The sequence below is a fragment of the Dermacentor andersoni genome, chromosome 9 (genome assembly GCF_023375885.2).
Source record: "Dermacentor andersoni chromosome 9, qqDerAnde1_hic_scaffold, whole genome shotgun sequence".
Lineage (NCBI taxonomy): Eukaryota > Metazoa > Arthropoda > Arachnida > Ixodida > Ixodidae > Dermacentor > Dermacentor andersoni.
In genome coordinates, this window is record NC_092822.1 from 51590571 (window position 1) to 51602277 (window position 11707).

The 11707-nt window shown below is 48.3% G+C and overlaps 1 protein-coding gene across 1 annotated transcript in view; it reads left to right on the forward strand.

Moving 5' to 3' along the window:
• LOC126528531 (protein lifeguard 1-like) overlaps positions 1-5064 on the forward strand; it is a 49934-nt gene extending 44870 nt beyond the window's left edge. Inside the window, exons 10-11 of the mRNA XM_055069084.1 lie at positions 722-769; positions 3622-5064. Of these exons, the coding sequence (XP_054925059.1) occupies positions 722-769; positions 3622-3783 (210 nt within the window). The 3' untranslated portion in view covers positions 3784-5064. The remainder of the gene's footprint in view (positions 1-721; positions 770-3621) is intronic.
• The last annotated feature ends 6643 nt before the right edge of the window (positions 5065-11707 follow it).

An 11707-nucleotide genomic window follows, 5' to 3' on the forward strand; every position in this document is an offset into this window, starting at 1 on the left:
TCGAATTGATTAATATTTGCGTCCTTTTGTGGTACTGATATTTCTTTGCTTGTGTGTTGGCATGCGTAATTATTGCTTTAATAATGGATATCTCTCCCCTCCATCGCCTCTCAACGCAACGATAAATTAAACAAGTGGAAGCTGCTCGCGTTTGAGAAAACTTCGTATAACTAGCTTCCTTTTAGTTTCCTGCCACGCGCGCAAATTTCTTATTATTAGAATGAACATTTAACTTGATGTACAAAGGATCGCTAGTAATACTCACCCTAGTAGATGCACTGTGACGCAACGTTGTTACGTAGTTTTGTTGAGCCGTACTTGGGAAAGGTATGTCAGCCTTATTGTGCCCTCCCTAGCCTGATCTAATTCTCGGGCCTGAGTAGTTTACACTGAATAAGGTTTGAACGAACGCTCAAAACGAGACACTCAGAACATGGTGCACGTAACGAAAACATTGGCTTGAAACAACGCTTACTATAATGCAGACTGAGATTGTATGACAGTCCTCATTATTTCGCCAGCCCGGATTAGCAACGTTGAAATATATCAAAGTCGTTCCCGCAAATATATTTCCCTTTTTCGCGCCAAACAAATGCTTTTGAGTGGTAGTGCCAGAATAGCCCTACTGTGGTAGAAGCGGGAGTGTGTTTCTGCCTTGTGCGTGCATTATACACATACCCAATTAGTGCTTCGTGTCGCCTGCGTGTGTGTTCTCTTTCAGCTGCTTCAGATGATCTACGCCTGCTCCGGAGCTGCATTATTCTCCTTTGTAAGTTGACTATCTCATTTTGCAGATGCACATTGACAGTCTATAAATTCGAAGTTAATATGTTACGACCAGTCGCGAGGTTAGCATACAAAAGGAGCTCGTTCCGCCAACACCTGCTGCATATATATATAAGTGTTTTTTTTTTCTTCCGAGATACACAACGATGTTCTGCAACTTTGACACCAGCAAAGTACTTCGCCGCACCCTACATTAGCACTGTGCGCTGTAGTCCAGACTCAAAGTACGAGCTCAGGAGAATAATGCGCCACAATTGCACGTAGTGCTGCGCCTTGTTCTGTCTCTCATAACGTTTTGAGCTTGGTCACACGATGATGCTAGCTCAGTTCAGTTAATGAAAACACAATTATACTTAATGCAATGCAAAAATAGGAGCAGTAGACTAGTTGCCTAGGTCCTCGTCCAAAAACCATAGTTTGGTCAGCTTAGGGAACAAAAATGTGGACACACGTCCCACTACAATAGCAAAGCATTCAAAAGCAGCCCGTTTCGAAAACACCCGCTGCAGATTTTTCTGTTATATCGAAGCTGCATACCTCTACTCCACAAAGCATTTATCGTGTAGTGGGCAAAACCTCAGCCTATCACACTGAGAGGAACGTGCCGCGTATGCCGCTGCGTTCTTTGCAGTGCCACCAGATGACGCTCGCCTCCGCGCGTCGGCGGCGGCGCTGGCCGTGCGGGGGAAAGAAAAAAAAAGAACCAGAAAGCTTGCCTTAACGCATAGCGCTCGCCGAAAGCGTTTCCCGGTAAAGATTGCGAATGCATACGCTGCAGTTGCTAGGAAGTAGCAAACTGTGGCATACGACGCAGGGAGGGACGTAGATACCCTTCCACGTGTAAAAGAATCGTTATAGCGTTATTGAAAGGCCACGCATAGTTGGGACTATCAAAGAGCAGCGTGAATGCATGGTGAGTGGCGACGGGAACGGTAACGTCAATATGCACAACGGCGTCATGCTCGGGCTAGGTAGGACGCAGCGGTTCCTGCCCAGAGCAAGCCACCCCCACTCACAGTTAGCATGCCTGAAGAGCTGCGCGAATACGATGAGCGACAAACGGAATAGCAACGTCGATATGCACAACGGCTTCGTGCTCAGGTTGGGCGGGACCCAGTTTAGCGCTACGTCACATTTGTCTGTAGGGTCTGGTGATACCACAGCTTTGCTGGCCAACCAATTTTACAGCGTGGATAGGAGCCCCTTATTTATTTATTTATTTATTTATTTATTTATTTATTTATTTATTTATTTATTTATTTATTGTTCTTCCGAGATGCACAACGGTGTTCGACAACCTCGACATTAGCAAAGGACTTCGTCGCACTGTACATTAGCACTGTACATTGCAGCACCGATTCAAAGTATGAGCTCACGAGAAAAATAAGCATAGTAGTTTTATCATTGGTGTAACCTTGCAAACATTCGCTTACTAACTAAATGTGTAAGCGTGACTCAAGGAGGACGTAGAGCGGAAGAGGCATACAGGGACAGCACTGTCTTTGTGTGTTGGCTTCTTTCTGCGTCCTTGTTCAGTCAGTCACGCTTATACATTCTATCATGGATTGAAACCAACTAGCCCGCCAACGTTTTTTAACTAAATTAACCAGCACGGTGTCGCGCGCGCACAGGTAAACGTGAACGCATCTCGCTTGGCGAGCGCAGAAACTTGCAGTCACAATTCAGGCTAGAGTAAGGAATCGCGGTAGCAGTAAGTGAATTGGCCCTTGTCCATCTCTCGCTTCAGCGCGAACGAAACCTCGAAAGCACAGCGCATACGAAGTTACCGACACCACACGCACAATCAAGAACGTGAACAACTAGGCCACCGGATTTGCAGGCTTATTTATTGTCCAACCCTTACAAACGCCGCAAACCTGCATTTCGCTCTCCTTTTTCTATTTATAATTTCCTTATAGCGCCAGCTTTGAGGCCGATCCCGAAAGGTGCGCGAGCTGTCACCCGCCATTTCGCTTTGCCGTTAAAAGCAAGCTGCAACGTGTTTTCTGGACGCGCGTGAGACCGCAGCCACGAGCGAAACGGGGCGGAACGGGTGTGTCGAGTGGGCGCACTCTCGCCGCCGGTCAGGCACAAGCGAAAGACAAAGACGAGCAGTCAAATCGAGCTGCGCTCCAGCTATCGTAAGCCGCCGCAAACATACCGAGATAAGAGAGCACAACACATCGCGGCGCTGGCGTCAGTCCAAGCCGGTCTAGTCTAGACCATGCTGCGGAGCGTTCGCGCTATGGCTCGTTCACACCGGCGACTTGAGGTCGCGCGACCATTTGCGACTCGCGATCAAAAAGCGACCGAAGGCGACTGATGTTTACACCGGCAAGCCCGGCAGAGCGCGACCCGCTAGTCGCAATCCCGGAGATTATCGTTCTCAGCGAGAACTCTCGGAATTCGCGCCGAATTTGCCGCGACGCGCGAGGAGGTCCGATGTAGACATTGAACGATCACTTCCGGTGCTGAAAGATCACTTCCGGTGCGCCACTGGTCCAGTTTTGCGACCTCGGTCGCGCGACTGAAAAATCGCGCAGAGAGCGACTGGCCCAAAATGGTCGCTTTTCGGGAAAAGCGACCGTATGCGACCATTTGCAACTGGTCGCTTTGCGATCAACTTGGTCGCGCGACCACTGTCAGTCGCCGGTGTGAATGAGCCCTTAAGCGTGCTGACGGCTGTACGTGCATGCCTCGTACAGAGGATCGCGTGTACAATTAAAGAAATGGCTTAATGCACATATAAACGTAAACTGAGCTGCAATCGAGTAGCGGCGGCATGCAAGTAGATAAATGAATGAACTAATGAATGAGTATTGTTGCTGTACCCAGTACATCGTCATCGACACGCAACTCATCACGGGCGGCGCAAATCGGGCCTACTCACTATCGCCAGAGGATTACATCGCGGGCGCCCTGGGGCTCTACCTCGACGCCATCAACTTGTTCCTCTACATCCTGCAAATAATGGATCACTTGAAAGGCGACAACTGAATTGGAAGGGGGTGCTGCGGCCTTTGTCGCCGTCTCCACCTCCGTGCGCTTTGCGGCAGGCAGGACTCACTGCAGTGCCCAACGAGGGGGGCGAAGCATTTTTGGCGCCCAGTCGTCGTCAGCGCCTCCTACGATAAAGAAAATTTTAGAACTGCTTTGGTGCAAAAGACGCCCGTGATTTTAGTGAATAATTAGAAACCCACATAGCCCCTCGCCGAGTAAGGTTTCGCTCAAAGCACGCGCTCGGTTTGATTACCTGATCCACCCACGTTCTCCCTGCGGAAATATTGTACGCGATACATTGATGCGCAGTTTACGCGGTTCTGCGGTTTCCGCGAAGGTCGCACACTAAGCGGCAATCCTCTCCTCCGCGCCAGCTTGGTCGCGGCGGAAGGAAAGGCTTACCGCAAGGCAATTTTGCCTTTGCGTGTAGCTAAAGTTCTCCGATTCGATGTCCTTCCCATTTTCTTCAGTCGTAGATGATGTCGAACTGATACAGTCCACACGATTTTCCCGAGAAGTTTGATGCGAGCAGCATTTGGAAATAATAGGGTGCAAGTAAACTAGTATGCGTCCGAATCTGTGCCGTCGTAATCCCGAATATAAGCTTCTGGATTGATACCACAAATGGAACCAGGGTTCGCTGCTTCATGTATACGCTTGTTAGTGTGACTCAGCTTGACTGGAAAATGTCATAGTGCGCAGTGAGTGTTGTGGCACTTATTATACAGGAGGGATGAGATAAGCACGTTGGCAGGTAGGAAGGCCTCAGGCCGTTTGCATAAATGACTACAGAATTGGTAAAGCTTTCTTGTGCGCCGCCCAACTTCCTTTAGGCATCGGGAACAGCTGAATGGTGGAAGTTAAAGCTCTAGACGTCGGATTGTTAAAATGTATCATATAGCATTGTCGGTGGCATGCGTACATCCAGTACTAGTTAGTGCTCTGAAGGAGCGGTGGTTGTTTCGGAATAGAGTTGCGCACCAAAAATTCATGCACATCGAATCCTTAAAGACACCCTGAAACACTTCTCGAGGATAGTGAGAAAATGTTGCCGATCGGTCGCAGAGGGTACATACAGCACGGAATTTACAATCCGCTGTCAAACACAGCGAGAAATCGCTTGCTCTCCCTTCCTCACCGTGGTCACGTGGCGTCATCTAAAGCACCAATGATACAGCCTTATCTCGTGATCGCGAGAGCATTCTCCATTAATGTATAATCGCTAATTTGTGGATTAAATAAATGAAAAATGTTGACGTGTGCAATCGCACAAAGCTACGAATATCGTTTCGTCTTTGCATAGTGCGCATAGCTGCGTCGGATGTGTGCGGCCTCCGAGATGGCCGCGGCGCATTAGTCTACCGCGGCCGCCACTGGGTGTCGCGACAAGCCCTTTCGCTGCCGCGACACTCAACTTACGGCCGGGGCTTTGGCCTCTCTTGGCTTCTCCGCTTCCAGCGCACTATTGGCGGCGAGGAGTTACGGAGTCGCCATCTATCGGAAGCGCCTCGCTGACGTAGTATGAGGGATCACGTGGCGCGTTCCTCATAGGTTTTGCTGTCAGCGCTCACTGAAAACACCACGCACGAGCTCTCCCGGACATTTCTGTACGGACTTTCGAAACGAGAGAAGTTTTTTATTGTCTAAATAATAATCTTGGGCAAACTGAAAGCACAGAATCGTTTACAGACGCTATCTCTTTAACGATTACGTACAGTGGACGCCACTGCGCGCGGTCGCCGCGATGGAGTCTCCCGGACCGGCTTCTTGCGTGAAAGGTAGGTAAACGCTGAGAGCAAACTATGTGAAATACGTTCTTATAGTGTTTGTATAACTAAATGGAGCGTAATAGAATGAAGCCTCAATGCAGCGGTCACACAGAATTGCAGCGACCGACTGCGCATCTGCATGCTTGTCCGCGCAGTTTTGCTTTCGCCGCGTGCGCGTTTTCGCACCGCGTCATGAGCTTTAGGCTGCAGAATATGATCATTTGACAGTATACAAGCAACCATTGTTGCGTGGGCGCTATCAGAGCTGTTCAAAAATAATTTCATTGTAGAGACTTTGACGCCTTCGGGGACTGTGATGTGCCGTCGCGACGATTCAATCTTTTCTTTTTCTTCTAAATTCTTGGACGTTTCAACATTATTTCTCGAGTTGCGTCGCACTGTATGTTTATCGGTGTTCTCAGCGTGCGATTTCGCGCTGCCGCTTTTTTGTAATCCAGTGCATTAGTTTGTAACACAAACATGACCATACGTCATGCTTTTTTTTTAATGTGCTTCTTACCGCTCCCTATCCACTCCTGTAAACTTCCCAGTATCTATAGCATCGACAAGTTCATAGACCAAACCGTCTTGACATTATTCGGGCAGCGGACTCGAGCGAGCGTCTCAATGCGCGTTTTCCGAACATCGCAGACCCGGCGCCGTAGCAGAAATCTTCCTCGCGTCTGTGCTTGCTGCATACCCGAGTTGTAGCCGACGACTGTTTGTCGGTTTTATGTTTCGCGAGCCAAGCTTCACGCAGCTTCTTGTCCTGCGGCTACGTGTGAATAAGGACGACTGTTTGTCGGTTTTATGTTTCGCGAGCCAAGCTTCACCCAGCTTCTTGTCCTGCGGCTACGTGTGAATAAGGCTGACATGGGGCTCCGTTGCGTACGTCCGGTACTGCGGCACCGAGCAGTAGTCTACCATGTTGCGCGCCTTCAAAGGCAGCCACTACCTACTGTAGTGCTTTCAAGCATTGTAAAGGAGACACTTTAAGCGGGAAAATCTCGCCACTAAATTAGGTCCGCAGTGTACGAGGGAATTTAAACTCTCATTTTCAGCTCGCTTCGGCGCTCCCGAAGCAGCCGACGCGGCCGCTATGTCCACGTGATCCCTAATAGGACGTCACGCCGACGGTGGCGCCAGCTGTTCCAGTGGTGGAGCTCGAGGCCAATAGCGGAGACGAAGAGAAAGCTGTGCGATAAGTTCACTTATAGTGGAAGGATTCGAAAAATTTTTGCGGCATGAGGTTCGTGATATGACAGTCGTTTAATAGTGCGTTCATTCTTTATTTATAAAAGTATTTGAAGGCCTCTTTTAGATAAAACTTTATCTCGAGGGCTCCTGTCTTGATATATGGCAGCAGAGATCATTTTCCCTGGCAACCACTGCCCTGATTTTGGAGATTTGTCGCATTTAGAAGAACAATGCTAAATTTAGTGACTGTAGGAACCTGAATGTTTATTTCAGCGGGTATACATTTAGCAAAAATTGTTGGAAATTGCAAATTTTCGGAGAACGAAACTATCGAATGTAAACCATGTAGCTCTGCAATGAAAACTGTGACGTGGTTCTTACAGCGCATGGACACGATCCGAAAGAGACAGACTTAATGCTAAAATCAGAGAGGCCACCAAGCAAGCCCTCGGCATTGCAACCAGCACCAGCAACGAGAAGCTGGGGCACCTGGGCATGCACAACACCCTGGAAGAAATTGCCGAAGCCCAGCAGCGCGCCCAGCTTGCTAGGCTTTCGACGACGCCTCCGGGGCGCACGATCCTAGGGAAGCTAGGCTTTGCTCAACGAAACATAGAAAAAGACATTGCGGACCTCCCACGGGACATCCGCGCCAAGATCACGGTCCGCCCTATACCCAGAAACGTACACCCCGAAAACAACGGGGGCAGACGACAAGCGAGAGGACGATTCCTTCTTAACCAAGCCTTGGCGAACCGTGAACGCTCAGCTTTTGTGGACGCGCCTGCATACGCGGGAAACAAAGCGTTTGCAGTGGCGGTTGTGGACGGCCGCGGATCCATAAGACATACAGCCACTGTAATCGCAAGGAAGCCTGAGCAGGCCGAACAGGTTGCGATGGCTGTTGCGCTCACCGACGACAATTTTTGCCATATCTACAGCGACTCCATAGCCGCTATCAGAGCTTTCCAAAAGGGCACGATCTGCGCACAGGCTCTCAGAATTATTACAAAGAAAGAGATTAAGAAACACGTCATATACTGGTTCCCGGCACACTTAGGACCTAAAATCGGCGACGTCCCCAACCTTAACGAGGCGGCCCACGAGGCTGCGCGCGCGCTTACAGACCGCGCTGCTTCACCCGACCACTCGGAGAACAAGGACGCCCTCACTAAATACAATGAAATCATTAAACACTACTACCTACAACGTAGAGAGTATAGCACGCCACACCGCACGCTCACTCGAGCTCAAGCGGTTACACTCAGAATGCTACAAACAGACAAATACCCCACGCAAAACAGACTACACCATTACATGCCTGAGCTCTACGACAAGTCTTATTGCACCAATTGCAATAGATCCCTTAACGTATATTATTTACTCTGGCCATGCTCGCAAGCTCACATAAACTACGAACAGGAGAAGAGCAAGCTTGAAGAAGTAATCCGGTGCGAAGAACTCGCTCTCCAACTCTGGGCCGTCCAGAAGGTCCACGACGCCGCCAGGAAACTCAACCTCCCGGTTCCGTCGTGGGAGACACCCACTCCATAAGAGCCCAAAGCTATCGTGGCCTGCAGGACCTCTAATAAAGTTGATTTCCTTCCTTCCTTCCTTGTACGTAAATTTCCCATAGACTAAGCGCAGAATCGCTGGCGTGCTTCCTACATAGACTGTTTAGGCGGAGCCTATAGTGACGAACCACGCGTGTTCCTTGAGAACTGGGCCCACCATTCGGCGTCGGTGTCACCTGATGAAAAACGGTAGATCGCAGCTGCGATGATGATGATGATGATGATGATGATGATGATGATGATGATGATGATGATGATGATGAGTTGGACGCATACCCACTGACGGGGATCGGCCAAGACTCGGGCACAGTTTACTTGTGTGTTGAGGGGATGAATTTAAAATCTATAATTTTGTTGCATGAATTGAAGCGAGGAAAGTTCAAAACGGTTCAGTAGCCTGTCATTCAATCAAGGGGAAAAAAGTCCATATAATATAACTGAAGCAGTAAAGGAGGAATGAAATGAATCATACTGTCAACAGTGAAATCGGTTTGATTCAATAAGGACTCCGCTTGTCAAGCAATCATGATAGCAATGACGATTACCTAAAATAATATTGTATGAATATATACGGGGCTATATAAGCATTAAGTAATAGGAATGGCAGAGGAATCGTGCAGGATTGATAAAAGGTGGACGAACTATCTTGTCATGTTCGTTCTCTAAATTAGCTGATTCACGACCATTCCCCCACAGCGGGTATGCGCCAAAGTTACTCGGGACAGCAGCGAAAGCAACTTGGATGGGATAGGATAGGATAGGATAGGATAGGATAGGATAGGATAGGATAGGATAGGATAGGATACACTTTACTGCTCTAATTTACAGGATCATTCAGTGGTCAGACCGGGTACTTCCATCTTCTTGTCGATGGTGACTCCCGTCTTGCAGGGTTGGCGCCCCTATTCCAGGCACCACTGAGCGTGGCTGCTCGTCGGGGCATGGTGTACCAGCCCCCGTTGGAGGCATGGGTTGCCGCTGGAGAACACACTCTCCCACTGCTCCGCACTCGGATCTTCTATACTGTGGAATGTTTTGTTTTTGCTGCATTCCCACGTGATATGATAAAGGGTGGGTTTTGCGCCACACCATGGGCATATGTCCCATGGTGTGGCGTTACTGTATTGGTTTGAGAACATTTTGCTTAGTATGGGGGGGGTAGATTTGGGAAGGTTCCTGTTTGCAGCTTCCGCCAGCAAACTGCCGCTTGTTGATTAAGCATGTTATGGGGCGGGGAGTATTTGACCCTCGTTTCTCTATGATAATTTAGTATATCGGAGTACGTCCGGATCACCGTCATGAAGTCCTCGGGGTCTCTATTTAGGTCCGCTCGGTTACTCGCGAGCGGTCCTATCGGCCCTCTGGTTGCCCTCAATTTCAATGGGTCTCGGTATCCAGAAAATGTTGTGTCTAACTCGTCTTTCGTATATACCGTGTTCGCCTTGGTTGCTAGATATTTCTCTACATATTTTGTCCTAGCATTCCGCCTGGCTGCGTGTAGGTTTGGGTCCATGTTTCTGGGCAAGGACCCTACCCTGATGGTGCTGCGGTACTCATCTGGCAGGTTTGCCGTTCTCTATTTTTCCCTTTCTATTTCTTGATGTCCCAGCCTTTTTAGAAGCTTCCTGCCCGTCGTAGTCTGCTGGAGTCTGAGTATCTGCGACCCTAATTGTGCTTCTTTGAGCTCCTCGAACGTGTTATGGAGTCCGAGGGCTAACAGCTCCTCTGTCGAGGTGTTGGCCGGCAGATGAACAGCAGTTTTGTAGGCTTTCCTTATGACGGCGGCAGCCTGGTCCCTCTCGCCTTTGTTTGTGTTGTAATAGGGGAGGAAGTACGTGATTCGGCTGATTACGAGGCTCCTAACCAGCTTGACTGTGTCTCCCTCTCTCATGCCACTTCTTTGTGGTACACGGGTGATCATGCGCGCCACCTGTGTTGTCACTTGCTTGAGTAGGCTTATAGTGTGTGTGCAGCGGTGGTTACTCGGCACCCACATTTCCAGAATTCTGAATTTGGCATCACAAATCTTTTACGAAAGAAAGAAGAAACCCTACCGCTAGAATAGAACTGGCAGAACTTTCCAAGTTAATCAACAAGCATAAGATAGCTGACATAAGGAAGTATAATATGGATAGAATTCAGCATGCTCTCAGGAACGGACGAAGACTAAAGGCAGTGAATAAGAAGCTAGGAATGGGCAAGAAATCAGATGAATGCGTTAAGAGACAAAGCCGGCAATGCCATTACTAATATGGATACGATAGTTCAAGTGGCTGAGGAGTTCTATAGATATTTATACAGTACTATTGGCACCCACGACAATAATAGAAGAGGGAATAGTCTAGAGGAATTTCAAATCCCACAAGTAACGCCGGAAGAAGTAAAGAAAGCCTTGGGAGCTATGCAAAGGAGGAAGGCAGCTGGGGATGATCAGATAACAGCAGATTTGTTGAAGGATGGTGGGCAGATTGTTCTAGAAAAACTCGCCACCGTGTATATGGAATGCCTCATAACCTCGAGCGTACCAGAATCTTGGAAGAACGCCAACATAATTTTAATTCATAAGAAAGGGTAGGCCGAAGACTTGAAAAATTATAGACCGATCAGCTTACTGGCGGTTGCCTACAAAGTATTTACCAAGGTTATCGCAAATAGAATCAGGAACACCTTCGACTTCTGTCAACCAAAGGACCAGGCAAAATTTCGTAAAGGCTACTCAACATTAGACCATATTCACACTATCAATCAGGTGATAGAGAAATGTGCGGAATATTACCGACCCTTATATAAAGGTTTAATTGATTACGAGAAAGCGTTTGATTCAGTCGAACCCTCAGCAGTCATTCAGGCATTGCGGAATCAGAGTGCAGACGAGCCGTATGTAAAAATACTCAGATATCTATAGTGGCTCCACAGCCACCATGATCCTCCATAAAGAAAGCAACAAAATCCCGATAAAGAATGGCGTCAGGCAGGGAGATACGATATATCCAATGATATTCACTGCGTGTTTACAGAAGATATTCAGTGAGCTGGATTGGGAAAAATTGGGGATAAGAGTTAATGGAGAATACCTTAGTAACTTGCGATCCGCTGATGATATTGCCTTGCTTAATAACTCGGGGGACCAATTGCAATGCATGCTCACTGACCTGGACAGGCAAAGCACAAGGGTGGGTCTAAAAATTAATCTGCAGAAAACTAAAGCAATGTTTAACAGCCTCAGAAGAGAACAGCAGTTTAAGATAGGCAGCGGGGCACTGGAAGTGTTAAGGTAATACATCTACTTAGCCCAGGTAGTGACCGCGGATCCGGATCATGAGACTGAAATAATCAGAAGAATAAGAATGGGCTGGGGTGCGTCTGGCAGGCATTCTCAGA